Source organism: Excalfactoria chinensis, chromosome 13 (genome assembly GCF_039878825.1).
Source record: "Excalfactoria chinensis isolate bCotChi1 chromosome 13, bCotChi1.hap2, whole genome shotgun sequence".
Lineage (NCBI taxonomy): Eukaryota > Metazoa > Chordata > Aves > Galliformes > Phasianidae > Excalfactoria > Excalfactoria chinensis.
In genome coordinates this window covers 6,970,775-6,992,519 of record NC_092837.1, presented here as the reverse complement: position 1 = coordinate 6,992,519, position 21,745 = coordinate 6,970,775, and the positions used below count along the sequence as shown (strand labels likewise).

Genomic DNA, 21,745 nt, shown 5'->3' with positions numbered 1-21,745 from the left:
CTACCGTATTGCCAAAGGATTCACCCAGCTCCCAGTTCAGTGCATTTTAACTGTAAGTAAAGCATGCAGAACATTTTGGATTATAGGAATTTGGATGATGCTCCTGAGAATCCATGCTGAATTTTTACTTCTTGACACAAACAAGCCCTAAGCAATTACAAATTAGGACATTTTTTTTTTCCCTTTTTGCTTTTCCCTTTTCCTTTTTTAGGAGGTGGGGTGGCAAAAATTGCTTCAGGAGGCCACGTTTTATTACATTTTCTTTCACACTCCCTTGCGGATCAAAGCTCACTTACAGTGTGCTTTATAAGCCAACTCCTGCTTTTGCTCCTTTGAGGTTTTTTTTAAAATGCTGTTCTGCTGACTCCTTTGTAAACACTGAAAGGTATTTTTTGTTTGTTATTTTTAGGTAACAATATCTATAATAACAGCATTTGCAGGAGTACAGATAGAATTTTGATAACTGCATGTTAGTAAGTAGATTATGAAGATGTATGCAGTATTGCTCAGCCTTTCACACGTGTGGAACTGAGACTGTTACAGAGAAAACCAGTTTCAGATGACTTTGAGAAAAGAGGTGCTTGCACTGTTATTTCCTGAAAAATGACTCACCATTTCTTTTTTGTCCTGGCCACACCTTTTGTTCAGTGGTTGCCACATAAAAAATGAACCATCCCCACTCTTTAATGTGTATCTGCACGGCCTGCTTCGCATTCACAAACTAATACCAATTTGTTCGTTCATACCTGTAGTGCATGATTTTAGGTGCAGTGTGTGTATCAATTAAGTAACAGCTAGAGGGGCATTTCTGAGCTTGAAAATTGTCTCTGTCCCCCTGTACTAAATATTCCAGTTGTATTTCACGCCTTTCACAGTACCAGCAGTGACATGACAGTAGTGTCACAGGTAGTGGGGAATCTTGGTGGAACGCTGTGCTGCGTCACAAAGCACTAAATGAAATGATGAATGTGGGACAAATTAAGACAGTCTTTGGTTTGGACAGGGATTCAAATCTACAGATCAAAGCTCACATTTCTGCAGAAACTACAGGACTAGAACTCTCCTGCGTACTTTCTTGTCATGTGGGGGCTTTCTTTAATTGCACCAGTTGTTGAGGCTGAGTCAGGTTCCAAATATATGGATGCATGTACATTTAGATGCAGGAAAAAAATACAGATATCACTTCTGCTGTCCGAAGAGATCTTCAGGAATGCTTTTAGCTACAGTGGAGCATTCTGTGCTGTTGTACAGTCTAAGAACTGCCCTCTTTCTGGGGCAGATGTTGGTGAGGTTGCAGCTCCGCTTTTTCTCATCTGTAAGTGCTGGGTGCCATTCAAGGCAATAAGTATTTTTCCAAGTCATAAAAAGGCTGGAGGTTTTTGTTTGTTACTTACGACTAATTTTTTTTAGGAACCTACTTTTGTCTACATAGCTACAAATGAAGTTGGAAATCAGCTGAGAAAAGCTGGCTGAACATTATGCCTTTCCTCCTTGGAAATTGTGCCGAGTGGTTTTGTGACTTCTTTGTACCAGTTCTGCAGCAAAGAGGAAGCAGCAAAAACTAAACAAAAAAATTTCCCATTTTAGTTTGTAAGCTCTAATGAAAGGTTTGATTATTAAGCCTGGGGTTTTTTTTTGTTTTTTTTTTTTTTTTTTTCCTCATAAGATTAATCCATTTACATCAATAAGATTACTCACGTGAGTACCCTGTTGCAGAATTTGCCTCTAGTACTGTGATTGCCTAGGGGGAAGTACAAGGAAGTTGCAATTAAAGTTACAGAAGGAAAAGGAGGTCTGACCTTTTCTATTTTTCTTTTAATTTTAAGTTTGCCTGCCGTTTCACTGACAAATGACAACAGTTTTTGCACTATGAAGTGCTACCAGCAAGAGAACAAAACTGCTTTTAGTTAAAAAGAAACAAAAACTCCATGCTAAATCTTCACTGTAAAAGGTAAAAAGAGGTGGATGTGTGATCAGGGGTTTTAACTTCGAGGCACGTTAGGCTTTCTTTATGTGCATCACATTAGTGGAAAATTCCTTCATTCATTTAAGAAGATAAAAAGTTGTAACTTTCATGTTTAGTTGATGTGACATCAATGACTGGCTGGGACTGCCAGCATTCCAAAAGGGATATCATCCTAATCTGCAGCCACTCAGGGCCACGGGGCGGAGCCTGCAGTCCAAGCCAAAACACTTACAAGTGCATAAGTAAGTAGGGAAGGGCACAGGTGATGCACCTGTCTCAGGAAAGGAGCACTAGCACAGGTGTGTCATAACTTATCAGCTGTCTGTGTTAGAGCATGAGCTCCTTTGATCCACAAGCGCACTCTCCACCACGCTGCAGCCCACAATTTCCAAATATTGGTCAAGAACCTCCAGAAATGAATATCTACTATGAGAACTTCTTCCATCCACAGAATATTCCTAGTCCACAGCGACCGAGCACCTTTGAGACAACGGACTACAACAGCACACCCAATCCTTACCTGTGGCTAAATGGACCTTCCATTACTCCACCACCGTATCTCTCAGGATCCAATGCCAGTCCTTTCATTCCTCAGTCTTATGGGATGCAAAGGCAGCTCCTGCCTAACATGCACGGCTTGGGAGGAACAGATCTTGGCTGGCTTCCTCTTCCATCCCAAGAAGAGCTTATGAAGTTGGTTAGACCACCTTACTCCTACTCTGCACTTATTGCCATGGCTATCCATGGAGCACCAGAAAAGAGGCTGACTCTCAGTCAGATCTACCAGTATGTGGCTGACAACTTCCCATTTTACAACAAAAGCAAGGCTGGCTGGCAGAACTCAATCCGGCACAACTTGTCTCTTAATGATTGTTTCAAGAAGGTGCCTAGAGATGAAGATGATCCAGGTATAGTTGCCCCCACCTTTCTCCTTTCTATTTAAACGTGATTAATCTAAAAATGAAATAGTTTCTGCTTTTTTTTTTTTTTTTTCTTTCTTATTTTTTTACAATTTGTGATGTAAAATGCAATGTGAAGAGACACAATAGCCTGGATTCTGGACATACACAAAGTAGCTTCTCTTTTTTTCATAGGGCTGCACTAGAAGGCAAGCATGCATAGCTGAGTTCTGAGTCAATGTAATTTATCAAATCTCTGTAGAGAAAGAGATTATTTAGTGCTCTAAATCTTCTCCAGAACAAAACACAGGATCAGCCTGAAGAAGTCACATTCAGAAATCATTTGGTGTAATGCATATGGATTGTACCAAACTTAACTGAGGATTCATAGAAAGAGGGTAAAGAAAATTCAGACTAATCATAGAAGTCCAGTGGCTTTGAGGGAGTAAATAATAATTATCATGAGGAGAGCAGGCTGCGTTTGTTTTGTTTCAAGTAGTGTTTTGCTTGCAATCCCACTTTGGCTGTTCCCAACCCACCGGCTGAAATGTCATCAGATTCTTCTTTTATTTTTTTTCTAATTTTTCTTTTTCTTGTCTGTATCTGTTGGGAACCTTTTGGGACATTTAAAAGCCATTCGATTATGTTGCCAGAGAGAGCCAAAAATGTAAACTATCCTACCCCACTGAATGTGCAGGAGCAACCCATTATGGGGTTTGATTGCTCACTGCTGTAAATTTGGAGGACCAGTTATATAGCGAAAACCTCATTCCCCCACCAAGAAAAACAAAAAGTAAAACTAACAAGTCCTCCAAGTGGCTCCACTTGCAGTTCTAGCTGTGTGTAGAGTCAGGGCCCCAGGACACAGGGGAAAACATTATTTTTTCAGAATTCAGCAGACTTCTGCTTTTGTGTGGTTGCAAAACATGTTCTTTGTTGTTTTTTTTTTGTTTGTTTGTTTGTTTTGGTTTTTTTTTTTTTGGTTTTTTTTTTTTTACTCTTGCAAATTCTCTGTTTCTGTGAAAATAAAATTGAAAAGTCAAAGAAAACTGTTCCTTGCTGACTGCAGGCATATTTTAAAAGAGAAAATATGTGTTTGTCCATCCTTGACAGGAAAAGGGAATTACTGGACTCTGGACCCAAACTGTGAAAAGATGTTTGACAATGGCAACTTTCGCAGGAAGAGGAAAAGGAAGTCTGATATTGGGGCTAGTTCTGCCCATCTTACATCTGAGAAATCCGAGGACAACACCTTGACTGGCAGCCCCAAAGCTGTGGAGCATCAGGATCTTTTGGAAAACTCATCATCTGGGACTGACAATCCACCCGATAAAGGATCTCCGCCTCCATCTTCCAGTAGTCCATGCCTTAGTAACTTCATTTCCACTATGACTGCTTATGTTAACGGCTCTAATTCAGTGGGTCGCTCAGTGCCATTGGGACTTAATGCTGAACCCACTGATAAAATGGGACAGAATATGGTAGGCTTGAATTCCTACTCTCCACTCTCTAATGTTCCCAGTCACGGTGTGGGAGAGTGGTCCAATTCTGTGCCTGCTAGTCACCTCGGCTATAGCAACTCAGTGCTCAACCAGTTTAACACCCATTTTTACAGTAGTATCAGCACAAATAACACTCTTTTTTCCAGGGAGGGGACAGAGGTCTAAATAAGAGATCTCTAAGACATCAAAATATAGCTATTTATGAGAGGGAGTGACCTGTGGGTGGATGATTATTGTTAGTCTGTTGTCTCTATGACCTGCATTGCATCCTGCCTTCTGACAGTCCCAAATGTTTTAGCTGTTATCCTTACTCAAGTTACAAGCGCTCCACATTTGGCAGCTCCATATAAAAATGGAGGGATTTTAACAGCAAGAATAGCGAAGAAGTCTGCTGGAGATTGTGTTTGCACTGCTACAAATCATGGTCCCCTGTGGACATACTTGAGAGGAGTTACTGTTTGTCTTAGGGATGAAACTTTCTGGCATGGTACTAATTTTGCTATGGTGCTTTTAAAACACTAATATATAATTGGCTATATCTGTAAATTACCTCTCTTGCTGATACAGGCTGTCTGTACTAGAGATTCTTGGTAAGTTCTTACTTGAACAAAGCTATTCCGAGACACTGAAGGATCTACAACAAGAACTACTACATAGTGGGTAATAACTAGCAGGGGATGAGTGAATGTCCTCTTTAAATTTCTCTACTACTAGAGCATATGTTGCCTCAAGTCTGATGCTGCTTCACCCTTAAGGGGAATGTGGTTGTGAAGCAGGCTAGCATAATCAGGGATGCACCATTCATTTTGAAACTGAAACAAAGCACGACAAAATATAATGGAGCTGCCTTCTGCTGGAGCAATCAGATCTTTGTGTTTTAAATCCTAAGTACAGGGTCAAATTCTGTGGAAAATGTCTCTGTGCTGTATATATTTTCTTCCTTTTTGTAACAAAGTCCATGCAATTGTTTTGTGTAAATATTAGGAATAATGCTTTTTTTTTTTTTTTTTTTATTATTCTACTGTAACCACAAACAAAAGTTCAAATAAATGAAGTTTTTTCAAACCAATAATTGAATCCAGTTTCATATCTATGTAAAATAATATCTCATACTGTAGAGCCTGCAACATATGAAGGCACCATGTTTTACTGGCATTTACACAGCCATGCACGGATCAGGCTTCCAGAATGATGGACAACACATTAATGCACTGTAATAGCTGCTGCTTTGTCTTGATTATCTTTTTTAACTCTACATGGATATAGTTTTGTTACAGGCCACACCAGAAGCATTTTTAATAAAGAATTTGTATATACGAATGTGTGTGTGCTGCACTTCTTACATCTTTAAAAGCCTCCTTAATAGTTGGAGTTGTGCAGTTAGCCTGAGGAAAACCTAGTGAAATCTTCAAGGTCAGGGGGTGAGACGGGATCTGTCTAGAGAATCCAAATTTGCATGCCTGAGGAATACAATTGGCTGCTAGTATGCAAAATGCTTTCACTAAAGAAAAATAATCCCTACAGTTGCCCTGTTGGAGCTAAGTGGTGCCAATCATTTCAGAAACCAGACTATATCTTCACATGCTAATTAGCCAAAGAATGAATGCAATCGTTTCTGCATTCTCATTGATCATTTTGTTATGACTGTTCACTGAACTCAGTATTAGGAGTTTTCATTTGGAAGCTGAAACCTCCCTCCATGGCAGATAACAAAATAACCTTCTGCCATGACTGTAAGTTTTTTTCTATTGAGGCCTGAGCTGTAGCCTCCACCCTCTGAATTTTACAGCCATTCCATGAGTACCAGCCCAGGTGAGCCCTAGAATGCCCTGCAAGTCAGCAGCCAGCAGCATTTGTTACAGAGACTTGTTCATGTGACAACTGAGAAATGCATTGAGTCAGCACAGTTATGCATGGGATCCAGTAAAAATACAACAGACTGCCCAAAAATGCAGCTCCCGTGGAGAACACAGTTCAGAAAACAGACAGAATTGATTTCTTTGCTCCTTAAATGCAAAATGTTCCGTTGTAGACTTACAGAGCAAAAGTATGGGAGAAATGAAATGCAAATTGCACCAAGGAGAATGATATTGCTGAACAACAGCAGACAGTAGGAAGCAGCTCCTTTGTCCATTTGTGTTGCATTTAACATGTGGTTCCAACAGGACAAGACTTTGCTTCCCAGAGACTATTAAGCAAATAATGCTTTTGGCCTATAGGTAATGAGGAAGTACTTCTAACATGCCGGTACTTCATAGGCAGAGGTATTTTTCCTACTGGGTGCCCTAAGTGCAGGGGTAAGTGAGCTCTCCCATGACCCTCCAGCTAGCTTGATATGCACCAAATCTGGTGATGAGCCTGCTATTCAAGGAAGGAGTGGGAAATTATCTGCATGGCACACATGAGCGATTATTCATAAAAACAGAAATCTTTGTAATAAAAAATATAAATGTTCTTCTTTCTTTTTTCTTTTTTTTTTTTTTTTTTCAGAGAGGATTGGCTTTGATAACCAGTCACACTGAAAGGTTCCTGGAGCTCCTGCACATCAGTCTGGCACCTGCAAGGAAACTGTTGTGCTTGTATGAGCAGCAGCACTGATCTTCCTAAGGTAACGCTCCTATCCATGTATGTTGCCAGTATGGTAACTACATGGTGTTTGGAATGAAAAGCCTCTGTACTGTTGTTCTTCTTTAGTGTTTTTGTCTGTTGTTTCTAACTACATTATATTACCAACATCTACTGTTATATGCTATAATACAAATGTTTACATTTACATTGGTGGTGCTTGAAAATGTAATCTGGGCTTCAACAACTCTCACTGATTTGGTCTGTGATGATTCCTGATTGATTGACTGATTGTTACTTTCTTACTGTGTTTTGAAATGTAGCTATCTTATCTTCACATACCAAAGTGGGCACTGTGTTCCTTGATTCTTCAATTACTTGTTCCTGGTGTAAATGTAAAGTTAGCTGTTAAAGGTTACTCCTGTCTCACCAAAACCACAGCCAGACGTGAAATGGTCAGAATAGGTTCCTACTTCTCTGTCATCACAAAACTACTGAAAAGACAGAAGCCTTCAGTGGCAGACAGTGTGCCTTGAGTAATGAGAAATAGGTTCCTAGATGTAGTTGAGGTATACCAAAGATTAGCTGCTGAACCACTTGGGCAGTTTCATCTTCATCCACCTTGGTAGAAACACCTTCCCTGGATTCTTATTGCAGTTTCATGGTTCTGTGTCCTGCATTTGCAGCAGGAAAATCTGCAACACTTCAGCTCTAGTTTGCTCTAGCATTAGTTTTCAGCTTTCCATGTTTCCATTATAGACTTGAGTCGCAAATCATGTTAAAGATCTGGGGCTACACAGCAGAAGTCTGGGCAGTGAGGTTTCCCACAGAAAGTGTTGTTCACCTTGTCATGAGATCAGCTGCAAATCCTAGAATCCAGCAGTGCAATTCCACAGCAGTCCAGGTAGAGCCCCACCTACAGTTTGATGTATGTAGCAAAGAAAGTGATTTGTAATCAACAATCTTCATAAACTTAAAATATAAAAATAAAATAAATAAATAATAATAAAAAAAGGCAGTCTACTAGATCTAAGTGAAATGAAGCCATGAGGTAATGCAGAGAAGAGACTCACTCATCTACCAAATCCAAAGCAGGTCATTGATCAGATAATCAGATAATTGTAGACAGTTTAGGAGAAGAAGCTTCTGAAGACAGAGAAGCAACATTTGTGATAGTCTGCAATAGATGGGGAATGGAGGGCTGTTAACAATGAGGTCATCCAAATCTCATGTTACCATCAACATGCAGGAAATGTAATTAATCTTGGCGGCAATTTACTCTGTGTTTCATAATTGTTTTAAAGGCTGAGTTTGTTGTGGAGCTTTCAGCTGGATTAGGCAAAATAGTCCAAGATCATTCTGTACTGGCATCTACTTTATTAATGGTAATGGTTTGCATACGTTATGAACACATTTAATATTCACTTTGAAGCAGCTGCTAGCACACACTCTTCTGGCTGAACACGATTGCCACTGATCATGCCTTCATGTAGGTTGTTACTGCATTTCAGATGTTGATAACTGTCTATGCTAATGCTTTAGTACTCAATCCATCCTATGAGTCAGTCAAAATGAACCAGGCTTGAGAAAAATACTACTAATAATTGCTAACACTAACCTAAGTAGTCCATGCAGCACCTGGTTTGGGGGGATTATGAGGAAAGAAGTTAATAGACAGGCGCATCATATTTGTGCTTGCTTGAAGGGCCGATGGACAGAACCTTCCTTCATCAAGTGAAAGCCAGTTCACAGTGCCCTGTAAATCCATTCTATGATAGGGGGAAAAAATGGTATAGCTATTGCAAACCATGGTTGCTTTTTGTAAACAATGAGAGACTTCTACAGCACACATTGAAAATCTAAAATGATACAGACTAAGGAACACTCTTTCAGTGCTTGGCAAACAATTAGCAAGACAAATATGTCTGCTGACTGTTTACCTTGTTTTACAATTATAGTAGAGCTTCTTCATTCCTTGCTTATCTGGAAAAGGTAATTAGAAAAAGAGACTGCACGATGCTGTGCAAAATATATTAAAAAAATTATAAATACCTTAGGTTTCATTCATTCTTATCAAACATACTGCAGCGTTCTTAGTAAGTGGAAAAGAAGTAAAGCGTGATCAACTGAAGAAAATCTCTGTCTCAATAAGCCTTAAAATCTGTATTTAACAGTAGAACTCTGGACTGCCTGGCATCCCATTACTGATAACCAACAAGACCAACTGGGGAGGTGCCTGAAGACTGGAGGATGGCCAATGTCACCCCAGTCTTCAAAAAGGGCAAGAAGGATGACCCGGGTAATTATAGGCCAGTCAGCCTCACCTCTGTCCCAGGGAAGGTGATGGAACAGCTTGTGCTGGATGCCATCTCCAGACAACTGGGAGAAAAGGAGGTTATCAGGAGTACTCAGCATGGGTTCACCAAGGGGAGGTCGTGCTCGACCAACCTGGTGGCCTTTTATGAAGATGTCACTAGCTGGGTGGACGGGGGGAGAGCGGTAGATGTAGTCTACCTTGATTTCAGTAAGGCTTTTGATACGGTCCCCCATGACATCCTTATAACAAAGCTGAGGAAGTATGGGATAGATGAGTGGACGGTGAAGTGGATCGAGAATTGGCTGACTGGCAGAGTGCAGAGGGTTGTCGTTGGCGGTGCGGTGTCTGGCTGGAGGCCTGTGACTAGTGGTGTCCCCCAGGGGTCTGTGCTGGGTCCAGTCTTGTTCAACATCTTCATCAACGACCTTGATGAGGGGATAGTGGCCACCCTCAGCAAGTTTGCTGATGACACGAAGCTGGGAGGATTGGCTGACACGCCTGAAGGCTGTGCGGCCATTCAGAGAGACCTGGACAGGCTGGAGAGCTGGGCAGTAAGAAACCGGATGAGGTTTAACATAAGCAAGTGTAGAGTCTTGCATCTTGGTAGAAATAATTGCATACACCAGTACAGGTTGGGGGAAGACCTGCTGGAGAGGAGCTCTGCTGAGAGGGACCTGGGCGTCCTGGTGGACGACAGGTTGGCCATGAGCCAGCAGTGTGCCCTTGTAGCCAAAAAGGCCAATGGCATTCTGGGGTGCATTAAAAAGAGCGTAGCCAGCAGGTCAAGGGAGGTGATCCTCCCCCTCTACTCTGCCCTGGTGAGGCCTCATCTGGAATACTGTGTCCAGTTCTGGGCTCCCCAGTACAAAAAAGACAGGGATCTCTTGGAAAGAGTCCAGCGGAGGGCCACAAAGATGGTGAAGGGCCTGGACCATCTCCCCTACGAGGAGAGACTTAGGGAACTGTGTCTGTTTAGCCTTGAGAAAAGAAGGCTGAGAGGGGACTTGATCCAGGTTTATAAATACCTGAGGTGTGGGAGCTATAGTGGCGAGGCTGGTCTCTTTTCAGTAGTGCGTGGGGACAGGACTAGGGGCAATGGGCTGAAACTCCAGCATAGGAAGTTCCGCACGAATGTGCGCAAGAACTTCTTTACGGTGAGGGTGACGGAGCACTGGAACAGGCTGCCCAGGGAGGTGGTGGAGTCTCCTTCTCTGGAGATATTCAAGACCCGCCTGGACGCCTACCTGTGCGACGTGGTGTAGGGAGCCTGCTTTGGCAGGGGGGTTGGACTCGATGATCTCTAGAGGTCCCTTCCAACCCCTATAATTCTGTGATTCTGTGAAGACCAACAAGAGATTAAATGCTACTCTGTGATCCAAGATGACACCAAGATGTGTAGCACAGGTAGCTGTAAATGAAAATAAAATTAAAGCGATGCCAGAATTTGTTTCTCTGGTGAACAGCAACAGGAATTTTGCCAAATGTATTCTGAATTACAATGTGCTTTTTTGTCATGATGGGATACATTATGAAACTCTTCACTGTTTAGCAGTTTAGTCAATAGTTTCTTTGTTGCTTTGTGTGAATATGTTTGCAGGTGAGTAAAATAATAAACTTCTTCCCAGTAGCACTGCCAATTCATGGCACTGCCAGCTGAAAGCACTTCACGGCAATTCTTAAAACTCCTTCCAATGGAACTTGAGGAGAGCTGACCCAGAGCTGTGTTACTCTTTTGCCAAAGTCTTCAGACTTTAAGATCTATGAAGTCTGAACATGAACACGCAGTTTGCCACTCGTGGTAACCTTTAGCTTCCTGAGCTTGAAATGTTGACAACCACAAGAATCTGTGCTGCTAGAGGTGCTGCTCTCTGACAGCTGGTACTTGTCACATGCTAGAAACCTCCATGACTGTGAGTACCTGGACAGAAACACACCTCAGTTTTTCTTATTTATATTGTAAACTAGTTTAAGGACTTTCATCTACACAAAGGATCCTTCTTGAGTGGACTTGCACAATATACACTCTTCTGATATGCTGTGCAAATTAATTTTCAGGCTTCACCTCCAGAAACAATGTTTGTGTATCTTGTCTTTGCTAAATTGCAATACAGATTATCTTTTTCTCCTCACCTTGTCTCGATTCATTTTAAACCCAGAAATGTTCCTCTCCAAATTTCTTTGCTGTAGACTGTGCAACTAATTCTGTGTCAGCGTATCTTCCATCCATGGTTATCTGTTGCTACTTAAGAAGAAAGACAGTCATGCAAACTCTAGCAGAAGCTGACCCTCATTTCTAACCTGCATGCTACTCATTTCCTAAATTAGTTAGTTGGCAAAAAGCTGTTTATTATTCCTTTGTCAAAAGTTCCTGAAATAATCTCTTATGGAACAGCCTCACAAAGTACCAAGGATGTCAATTCATCTCTGTTTAAATTGAAAATGGAGAACTCAGCTCCATGTCCGTTCATAAAATACTGACTGATGCACCTCACTTTGCAGAGTACACTGGTGTGAGGGTGTAAGAACCTCTTTTCATGCTCTTGTCTGCACTGCAACTGGAAGGGAGCAGCCTAGTCCTAGCATGACAGAAGCTTTCTGCTCTTCACGTTGTTTATTTGTTGCTCTCATTTGTTTATTTGTTTGTTTTAATGTGCTTTCCCTATGGAATACACAACACATGACAAAGCTTTTCAGCAATATTCTTCAACTGTTAGGCATATTTAGTGTATTTAACTGCTTTAAACTATTACGATTGCTTCCATTTAATCTTTTCCAGACAAAAATTGCTCCTCTTGCCTCCTATTATCAGTTCTCCACAGAATTTGTTCTTCTTGCTTCTGTTCCTCTGACAGATTCCAGAAGATAAGTAAGGTGAGCAGGCCAATGAAGGGGTCATCATCAAACTCTGCTTGTGTATTTCCAAGAGGCAAGCAGAGCTAAACTTTGGTGTGCTGATAGATTCCATGAAGAGCACTCAGTAGCTGTGCTGTAATTACATGCCATGTCAGAAGAGCTTATTCCTATGTTTAATACTGTGCCTAGGTAATTTATGATCTCAGTATGTCCAGCTGGACTAATAATACACTTTGACTCCTGTGTGCCATCAGATGCAGGAGCGTCTGCTCCATGCTGCAATGCCAGAAGTTTCATGGAAGTATTACATAGATAGTAGCTAATTATGTCCATAAGTGAACTGAAGTATGTTTCCAGGCAGCATGCTGAAAGGGAGGAACAATATTTGTGTCATCAGGGAAGGCTTTTTATTTGTTCTGCATGCAGTTTCATCTAGGAATCAGAATTGTCCTCTTGTTAGGATGCACCACAAAACTATGGACATTATTTAGACCCCAGCACAAGGAGAGATACAAAGCTACTGAGTTGATTTCTTTGTCACCTTTGGAGGTGTGGATTTGTTGTGGCACAGAACCGGTACTACAGAGCAGGGGGGTGATATTGATGTGCCTTATATCTCAGTAGCAATTTTTTATGCGGCTTGAACAATGTGTTCTGACAAAAACAGCCTATTGTTTGCAATTTCATGCCAAGAGCTTTGTGTATGCAAACCTGCATGCAAATCAGATTAATTTATTACAGTTCCCTCCAATGAAAAAGTGGAGGAAGAAAAAAAAAAACCAAACATTTAGCTTCAGCTACACATTTTCCTATGAATAGGGCAGCTATTAAATGATTTATGGAAAGAATGCTAAGAATGCAGTAAGTTCAAAGAAAGTTAAGTGCTATCTTTCTTCCCTGACAGCTGGGAACCTGGTTATTTATTGGTAATAGTGCCATCATCCAACTATACTCAAACTATTAGTTGTCCACAAGGTATATGTACACTTTACTGTATCACTACAAGTGGGCAGATCTCAAATTACAGGCTTTACTTTCACTCAACAAAACAAAATGAAACAAAAAACACACACAAAAAAAAGTCTAGCAGGATTCTTGCAAGGAAGGGGAGAAGGAGAAAGGATGCGGGGATTGGTGTTTACTCACACTCCTTGCCTATTGCTTTGTTGGGGACAGTGTGGCTTCAGCTGAAAATACGAGTATTCTCAGAGCTTTCCCTGCATTAGGGCTGCCACAACTCAAACCCTTGGATCTCTGATGGAACTAAACTAGCATACCTATATGAACAGTTCTGTGAAAAAGTACATTGCTCTGTGCTGCAAGCTGTCTGCTATCAAAGCTCTCTAGGAGACAGCTAGAACTACGAAGGATGTGCGTAATAAGAGTATATTCAAGTATTGCATTTTATATATATACTACTGAGACTGTACTGATAACGTTATCTCACATATGACCTCATTACTAAACAGGTGGTGTTTCTTTCAATTATTTGACTGTTGCATTAAGTTTTATTGATCCCACATGTGTTCCAATGGAAAATGCAAAGTTCACAAAGCTTGAACTTTTTTCCAGAACCACAAAACCGTCTCTTGTTCTACTTGGAGGTAACAAAAATGAGGTAACTGTGGCTAATTACGGAGAGAGATACTCCCCAAATCTGGTTTTATGTAATTCTGTCTCCATTCACTGTAAGTAAATACATGATAAGATAAGCAAGCATGCGGACAAGTCATTGTTCTCCTGGTATACGGTCTGTATACTTCCATATTTTTGATATAAAATAGATGCAGCCAAACAGCATGACAACCTGAAACCTTCTCCATATGAGCAAGGGTCACTGACAGTGCAGGGCACCTGCAGGTTTGCTTGCACTATGACATTTCCATTTTTTTCTACAGAACGTTTGCTATTTAAAGCAATTATTGAAAAATTATATGTTTGGGGATTTTATTTATGCAAATAAACATGCAAAGAAGCATGTTCTTTTATTCCCTGGCAAGTCGTAAGGCGACCCTTAAGTTTGAAAACCTACAGAATATTCTCAATCAGGACATTTTTCCACCAACAAAGTGTATTTAACATTCCTAACCTTGAGCAGCAGGGGGAAAAATAAGGTCAGAGCTCTAGAAAAACCTGTTGATGGTAGCTGATAATGAGAAAATGAAGCAGTCAAGCAGGCTGTGGATAGCATAGGCTGGATCTACTTAAAAAAATAAAACTATACATTAATATGGAATATGAGTGAAACAGAAGCTATCAGTTGCAATCAGATGAATCCTTTACATCATTATTGGGGCAGATGATGTCTGGAATGGCCTGTTATCCAAAATAATAGCTAAGGGGAGAAATACCAACAGACACAGTCAGTATGACTAGTCGACAGACACAGTCACAAGACTGACCTGATCCCTGGGATGCGCATTGAGAGCTCTGACAAGCAAGCAGAATGTCTGTGAATTTTCCAGACTTCCATTTTATGTGGGACACACAGATCAGACACGAGGATCAGAGCAGGGGTTACTAACTACATCCTGTAGTTACTGAACATTAAGTGTTGCAGTGGTTTCTGCATGACTTGTAGAGCTCCTCAGGTGCTTGTGTGTTTGGTAGAGAGGCAGGGTGGGGGTGGGGGGTTGTTATTTTTATCTGTGATCAGCATTACTACATTTTACAGTGTAGTTATTGAGATTATTCATCTAATAATTAGTTTGGGTTTGCAGATTACATTCAGAAAGGGCATTTTTCACCTTACATTTGTAGGAAGTTTTAATATTACATTTCATTGGGCAATTGTACATAATATAAAGATCTGTGTATTACTGTACACAGTGAATTCTGCAGAGGTGCATGGGCTGGTTTTGAATAACAGGGTAAAGCACTTAAGCAAGTGATAACCTTTAAATACTCCTGAATTTAGATGAGAGTTACGAGGTAAGCAACAGTACGCTGGCTCTATGTTGTGCACGCTGCTTCAGTATTTCCCTGGTAAGGAAATAAAAAACAGCAGAAAACAAGGTGTCCTGTATTTTACCCTGGCTTCTTTCACTACTTCACACATTTCTATAATGAGCTGGAGAATTTCATGCTCGGAGCAGTACTTTCTGCAGCAAGTGGAAGACCATGTTGGAAGAGAAATGAATAGCTTTTCACAGAAACTGGCTGCTTTTCATGAACATAAATGTGAATATACAATTAAAAAACTGTTTCTATTTCTCTTTCTCTAGAGGCACCGGTCTGGCTTGTGTTGAAGGGGATGAAACTGAAGATGGGCCTGAACTTGGCAGAGCAACTCAATTCAGGTAAATGAATCCACACAAATCCATTTGCTTGGTACAACCTCAATGGAAACAATTAATTTCATACAGCAATTATGTAATTTCTTCAGGTGGCTTTAAAAAATTCATGCTTTGTCAGCTTTATTCTTACCTTTGAACACTGCTCATGGAGGGGACATGGAGGACACAGCCCATAGCCTACCAATGGTTTTAGTTTGCTGTTACTAGGGGTTATTACATGCTCAATTAAAAATGGTGACACAGTGCAGTTCCCTATGCTGCAATGAAAGGTATTTATAGAAACATCATCACCCAGCTTTGCTTTAGACCTTTATCCATGTGATCACAACCTACAGCGTGTAATTACCTTCTTGGTGCAGCTTTCTAAAGAAACAGTAATCCCTCCTTAACTTTCATGGAAAAAAGTCAACATGTATTTCCATTGATCAGGTACACTCACACCAAATTCTGGTGGCTGCTCAAATTCCAGACTCCTAATTTTTACATACATGTATATACATTTATTTTAACTGCACTCTACAGATTTTTAGGCCCAGCAGGAACTCTGTCAGTATTTTCTTAGAAAGCAGTCTTACAGTGGAACAGAGTTTGAATAGCCCTGATCATTCTGCAGTTACTTTGGATTAGCAGTGGTAAGCAGCTGCACTCTGCATGTTGATTAGGCATGTTTATGATGAGGCTTTCTGCTGGCTGACTTGGTGCTTCAATCCTAAGTACATTCTAAGTGCCCCAGTGCCTGTGGCGCGTGGTTAGTGACTGCATTACTTCCGTTCCCATGCAATTCTTAGTACTCCCAAAGATCTCTTAAGTAATGAGAAGATGTTGCGCACGCAGATGATTTTTTATACCACTAACACATGGAACCTAAGAAACGAAACACAAAAAGATATGATCGTGCATATTTATCATCTTAGAATGTAGAAAATCAGTAAAGCATGCAGAAACAAACTACTCCTAGTTAAGCAAGATTTTCATCATGAAAGTTCAAAAATCTGTAACTGTTGTCTTCTGAAGCAATTCTACTTGCATCAGTCTACTATTTATTGAAAAACTCAATTACGAGATCTGTATTTACTGTGTTTACTTTTTTTTCCTATCTTGAAATAGTTTCTTCAGAAGATACATCTAAATATATTTTATGTCTTAAAGTCACTGACGTTCTATACATAACAGTACATAAATAAGCACAACATCCCTTTCCCATGTGTGTAGTGTCAATGAAAAGGAAACATGCACAAAAAGAGGCTTCTTGGTGTCCAGAAATACAAACACAACCAAATCGCTGCCTGCCACTGCAACTGCACTTTGGCTGTTAGTTTTTGCAGCTAAACTGGAAACAAAATTTGACATCCACTCAGGGAAGAAAGGAAACTTAACAGATTCTTACACCATTTAAGGTTGAAATCAAATCCAAAAATGTCTTATAATTTTGCCTTTCCCATTTATGCATTATTTTTTTCTCATTCAAATTCAAACCTTCATTGGCACATTCAGAGCAAACAATTTATGTTAAAACAGAACAGTTTGGGTTTGTTTTTATGAGTTAATAGTGCAAAAATTTCCCCTGAGATTTTCAGGTTTCCTTTGAGAAGAAGAGCTCGTGGTCTGTGACTTATTTCATTTTACACCTTGAGAAATACTGTAAATTAAATAACAATAATGTTATGAATGTGATAGTGCTGAAATTAATCTTGTAATACCACCTTTTTTCTCACCACTGAAATACGCCTCCAGAGGTTTATTACATGGCAACTTGAGACACTGTAAAGAATCCACACACCAATAAGTGCTGCTGAGTGATACATTCTGAATCTGCAGAAGGAAAAATAATGGGGGAAAAGTATTTGTGTTAATAGAACAACCCAATACAGAATAGAAAGAAACAGAAATAGTTACTCCTGTAACACTGTCATAAATATATCATGTTCATTATGCAGTATGGATATACAATCAGGCATTGAATGGAACAACGTAAAAGTAAATACGTGTTTTGAAATAGAAATGGTTGCATCAGGCTGAAAAATAATGATAATAAACTGTATCAAGTTTACTAAAGAAAAACCAACCACAAATCACATAATACAAATACTGTGGATGCTACTGAAAACCAGAGCTTTATCCTGAGTTTGTGCATATGTGAGTCGCAGGTTTCTGTTATATCCGCCCAAATTTGCTAAAAGTTGAGAATCAAGCCCAAAACACAGTTTTGGGGGGAGGAGGGAAACATATATCTGTGTTTATAATATTTAGCAATAACATTTACAGCCCTGTTATCTGCTAACTATGCAAAAACAAACACTTGGTCCAGGTGGAGTGTGCCACATGTTTATATGTAAACAAATGGCTTAATCATGCCTTAGGGCACTGCAGTGTTATAGCACACAAAGCTCCACTGATAGCCTTGGTTTTAGAGAAACCAGCCACTGCAGGAGAAAGGTAATTTGTATAAACCACCTGTAGGGAATGGAAGCTGAAGTTCACATATAGAAACAACCTTTTGACTAGGCCTAGATCTGACCGGAGTGAACAAGCAAAGCAGAGACCCGAGCTCACCCAGATCAGCTACTTATCTGCTTCAGCAGAACTGCACAAACTGCAAACAGTGTCAGTGCAGAACAACGCTTGCTCCTTCAGGGGTCCAGCTGTGTGGTGGGGGTGGCAGATGGTACATTGTTTCTCATACTTTTCTGGAATTCTGTGTATTTTACTGCAATGCTGGAAAAAAAACCAACAACACGCTTGTTAACAAATGGTAAGCTGAAAGTAGTTCATTTGTTTTTGCTGATACTCTGTTCAATGTAGGTGTGACAGAAACAGGGCTGCCTGACTGCAAGCGCTTCAGTTCTGCACGGGCATGGTGAAGGAAGAAATTCATTAAAAAAAGTAAATAAATCAGTATTTCAGGAAAAATACAGTCAGACTGCAGTGTTTGGAGCCAAACAACAGATGGTGAGGCTGCTGCAGGGCAGGCAGAACAAGAAAAGTGACGAGTTGATCACTTTGTCCTGATCCTTCATGATTCTGTGATTTAAACCCATCTCTGTGAGGGCTGCTCTGAAAGTAATGCCTCCTATTTTGTTACATTGGCCCATGATGTTAGAAGTAGATGTTGTGATGGTGGTAAAGGCTGAACTTTCCCACCCATATTCCATTACATTGTGTTGCCGTGATACAGCAGGCAGCAGAGGCATACTGTTGCAATGGCTCTGCCATGGAAGTGTGCATGAAGCCCAGGAGTGGAACTGAATGGCACCCATTGACATTCCTCAACACTTGCTGAACGATAATGGAGACCAAACAGTCTCAGATCTGGTTTTGGCCTTCTTCAGCTTGTCAGCATGTTTCAGAAATAATGCTTCTATTGTTTGTGAGCCTGAATAAATTAAAGACAAAGAAATCATGAGCAGTGCCAGGAAAGTGTTTATCTGTCAAAAGTCAAAGAAAATTAAGTAGTTCCCTTTCTTTTAGCACATGCAAATCACTGTTCATCACATTTACTGCTTCCTTTACAGAAATATATCCCTAGTCTATCAGCAAACAAAAGGCTGTAAGTATTGCTATAAATTTCTTGCTTTTTCACATGAAGTTTGTGTTAGAAGAAAGCTGCTGTGCATTTTTATACCTAACCTATTTTCAAACACAAATCTTTCTCAATGGGAGCTTTGGCCACTTTTTTGATGCTACAAGTTCAGTGCAACTGTATTTCCTGGATGCAGGTTACAGTCAACTGTAACTGATGAATAAGATGAGGCAAGAAGACTAGCAGCATCCCTGCAGTAGAACAGGCTGTGGAAGAACCATCTTGTATGTGACTGAAAAGTTAAGTTCTAACCCTATATGCAAACTGAGGAGGGGTTAACAGAAGCCTAGTAAAGCCCAATATAAATAGATTATTAGGGGAGGTTTTCTTGCAGCATTGATGATTTAACTTTCTGCGTTTGCCAGGAACTAAACTGTGTTACTGAACTGTATTACTGAAGAAGCAGGTTAACATATAAACGTGAAGGCCATAAAGCATGCCTGCCAGCAGTGTAACATCAGCAGGAATAAGACGTAGCAAACCTTTGTTCTGACAGGGCTGTGCTGCAGCTGGGCTGCAGGAAGGCTGCAAGCAACGACGCACCACAGCACATGGCCTTCGGGTAGAAATGCAGGCAGAAAGCTAAGGACCTGAAACACCATGCTGATCTGCAGCCACTGTTCTGCTCAGAACAAAACACAAAATACCCCACGAGTATCAACTGCAAAAACTGCAACGTTCTACTGTAGAACTGCTAAAGTTCTAGCAAGACTGTGGTATCTCAGTCACTTCAGCTCCCAAGGAAGGTCAGACCACGAGCTGCTCGCAGTGACACAGGTGCGGGCGGTCCTGCCCTTGTGCTGCAGGTTCCCGAGGTACCGAGGCCGGCCCTGCAGCCGCAGCGCCCCGTGCAGACCGGTCCCAGCAGCGCGGAGCTTCCACCAGCTCCCATCACCCCACCGCCCTTCCCAACGATGCCCACGCGCTCCCGGCTCGTGCCCGGCTCCCGTCAGCCCCGCGCCGCTCCTCGTGCAGCCCTCCAACCAGCAAGGAGCGCACGCGTTTTACACAGAGCGCCTCGAAGGTGCGTGGTAATGTAACGTGGAGGGACGTTTCTAGCTGCCGTCATCCCATAGCGTCAGTCTGCAGCCGCTGTCCTTCCAAAGGTAGAGAACGGGGCTGGGGGGGGGGGGACAGAACAACAGAGGCGTTGTGAAAGCGTGGTGTTAGAAATCTGAATGCACCAAAATGGAGCTTGAAACGTGGTAGGCATCAGGAAGGAATGCCAGCTGCACTGGAAAATGGCATGTTTTGCAATAATTTCACTTACAGCACTGTGGATGGTGCGGCCTAAAGAGCTGCTCATTCGGTTGTGGCAAGGGTAGAAGTGGAAAATAGTCCTGTGGTTCATAATGCTTGAAAAAGAAACTTTATTGCTCTCTGTTGGTTTGCCTCTTTCAACATTAATGGCTAGTATGTAAGCAAGAGTCATCTCACCTGTGGGATTAGATCTTACTGTACCTCCTAGAAAGGCATAAAGCTTAGTACAGCACTAACATTTCTCATTTTGATGTGAGTTGTGTTTATCAATCTGTACTTTTGTTGCGGTCTCCCTTCTACTGAGATGGGTATGAGATCTGTGTATTGTTCCAAACAGCAGTCATCTTGTCACTAGAATACCACAGGATATAGCTGTTTCATCTTGCTGTAATATAATGTACTGTTTCAGTGCAAACTGGAACATGCATGTGTACTGGAAGGGACTCGGAAATGCTTCATGTGTGTTACATCATACCTACCTCAATATGCTGGTTCACAGGCCACGTGTGTAACATGGCTGCCCTAACGAGTACAGGCATAGCAAGCTCTGTGCTTTCACAGCTGCTGTGAAGTACTGCTCATCAGTTACAGCTGCTGGCTGACAAGTTCCCTTCCTCTGGGTCTAAAAGTGAGTGTCAATAAATAACACTGTGAAGAACTATTCTGGAGATAATAAGGTACTGCTGTTCAAAAGCATGAAGGTATGTGACAGAACTTAGTGGAAGAAAAGCATGTAATCTTAAGGGATTGCTTTGAAACTTACTGCTTTACAGCTACATTTGGGTGTGATGGAGGACGCAATAGACTATGAGAAAAGCAGCTGCTTCTGAAAGGGTTGTGTTGAAACTCTGAGCTGTGTGATTCCCCTGTTTTCAGGGAAATGGACAGAAATCTTTGTTTCCATGGTTGGAGTGAGGAAAGTCTAAAACTTCTAGTAAAGGGACGAGATCTTAGAAATGTTTGCAACATATGTGATAAAAGTGCTTTGTTGCTCAGAGGTAATGCAGCAGCATTTTGGATAGTCAAAAGTCTTTTTAGATTTCCTGCCAGACCTCAGGAATCAAGAAGGATTCCAGGAAATAATTCTACATGGCAATTTCCAGTTGCCCACCTAGAAAGAAAAGCAGAAAATTACAAAAATAGAAATATAAACCATGTAAACTTCAGGATGATGGAGTGTTTGGGGGCTACTTCTGATAGAGTGGTTTTTTTCCACTGTTCTTTCTGAATTTGTTCTTTCCTTGCCTCGAGTAAAGGTAAATTCCAGCAATTCATTCCCTCCCCTACACCCTCTCCTTCTTTCTTCCCTTTCCTGTCTCCTGTAATAAAGACAGGTAAAGCCATAGTTCAAAAGCAGAAAACAAACTCTTGAGACAAAACTGTGGAAGCGGAGCTTTATAAATTATTGAAGAATATTGATGAGACTCCAGTCATGATATTTGGGTGGAGTACTTTTTCCACAAAGAATCCAAAGACAAAAAAGGCATCTGAGCTATCAGCTGGAAAA

General features: G+C 41.0%; 1 protein-coding gene across 2 annotated transcripts; it reads left to right on the top strand.

Moving 5' to 3' along the window:
• Positions 1-2,300: 2,300 nt before the first annotated feature.
• On the top strand, positions 2,301-4,532 carry FOXI1 (forkhead box I1). 2 transcript variants are annotated; one of them, XM_072348522.1, is made up of 2 exons: positions 2,301-2,871; positions 4,258-4,532. In XM_072348522.1, the coding sequence occupies exons 1-2, from the start codon at positions 2,301-2,303 to the stop codon at positions 4,530-4,532; spliced, it is 846 nt and encodes a 281-aa protein (XP_072204623.1). The 2 variants fall into 2 exon arrangements, with proteins under 2 accessions (XP_072204623.1, XP_072204622.1); XM_072348521.1 differs by having other exon boundaries at positions 2,301-2,874; positions 3,979-4,532.
• Positions 4,533-21,745: the final 17,213 nt, after the last annotated feature.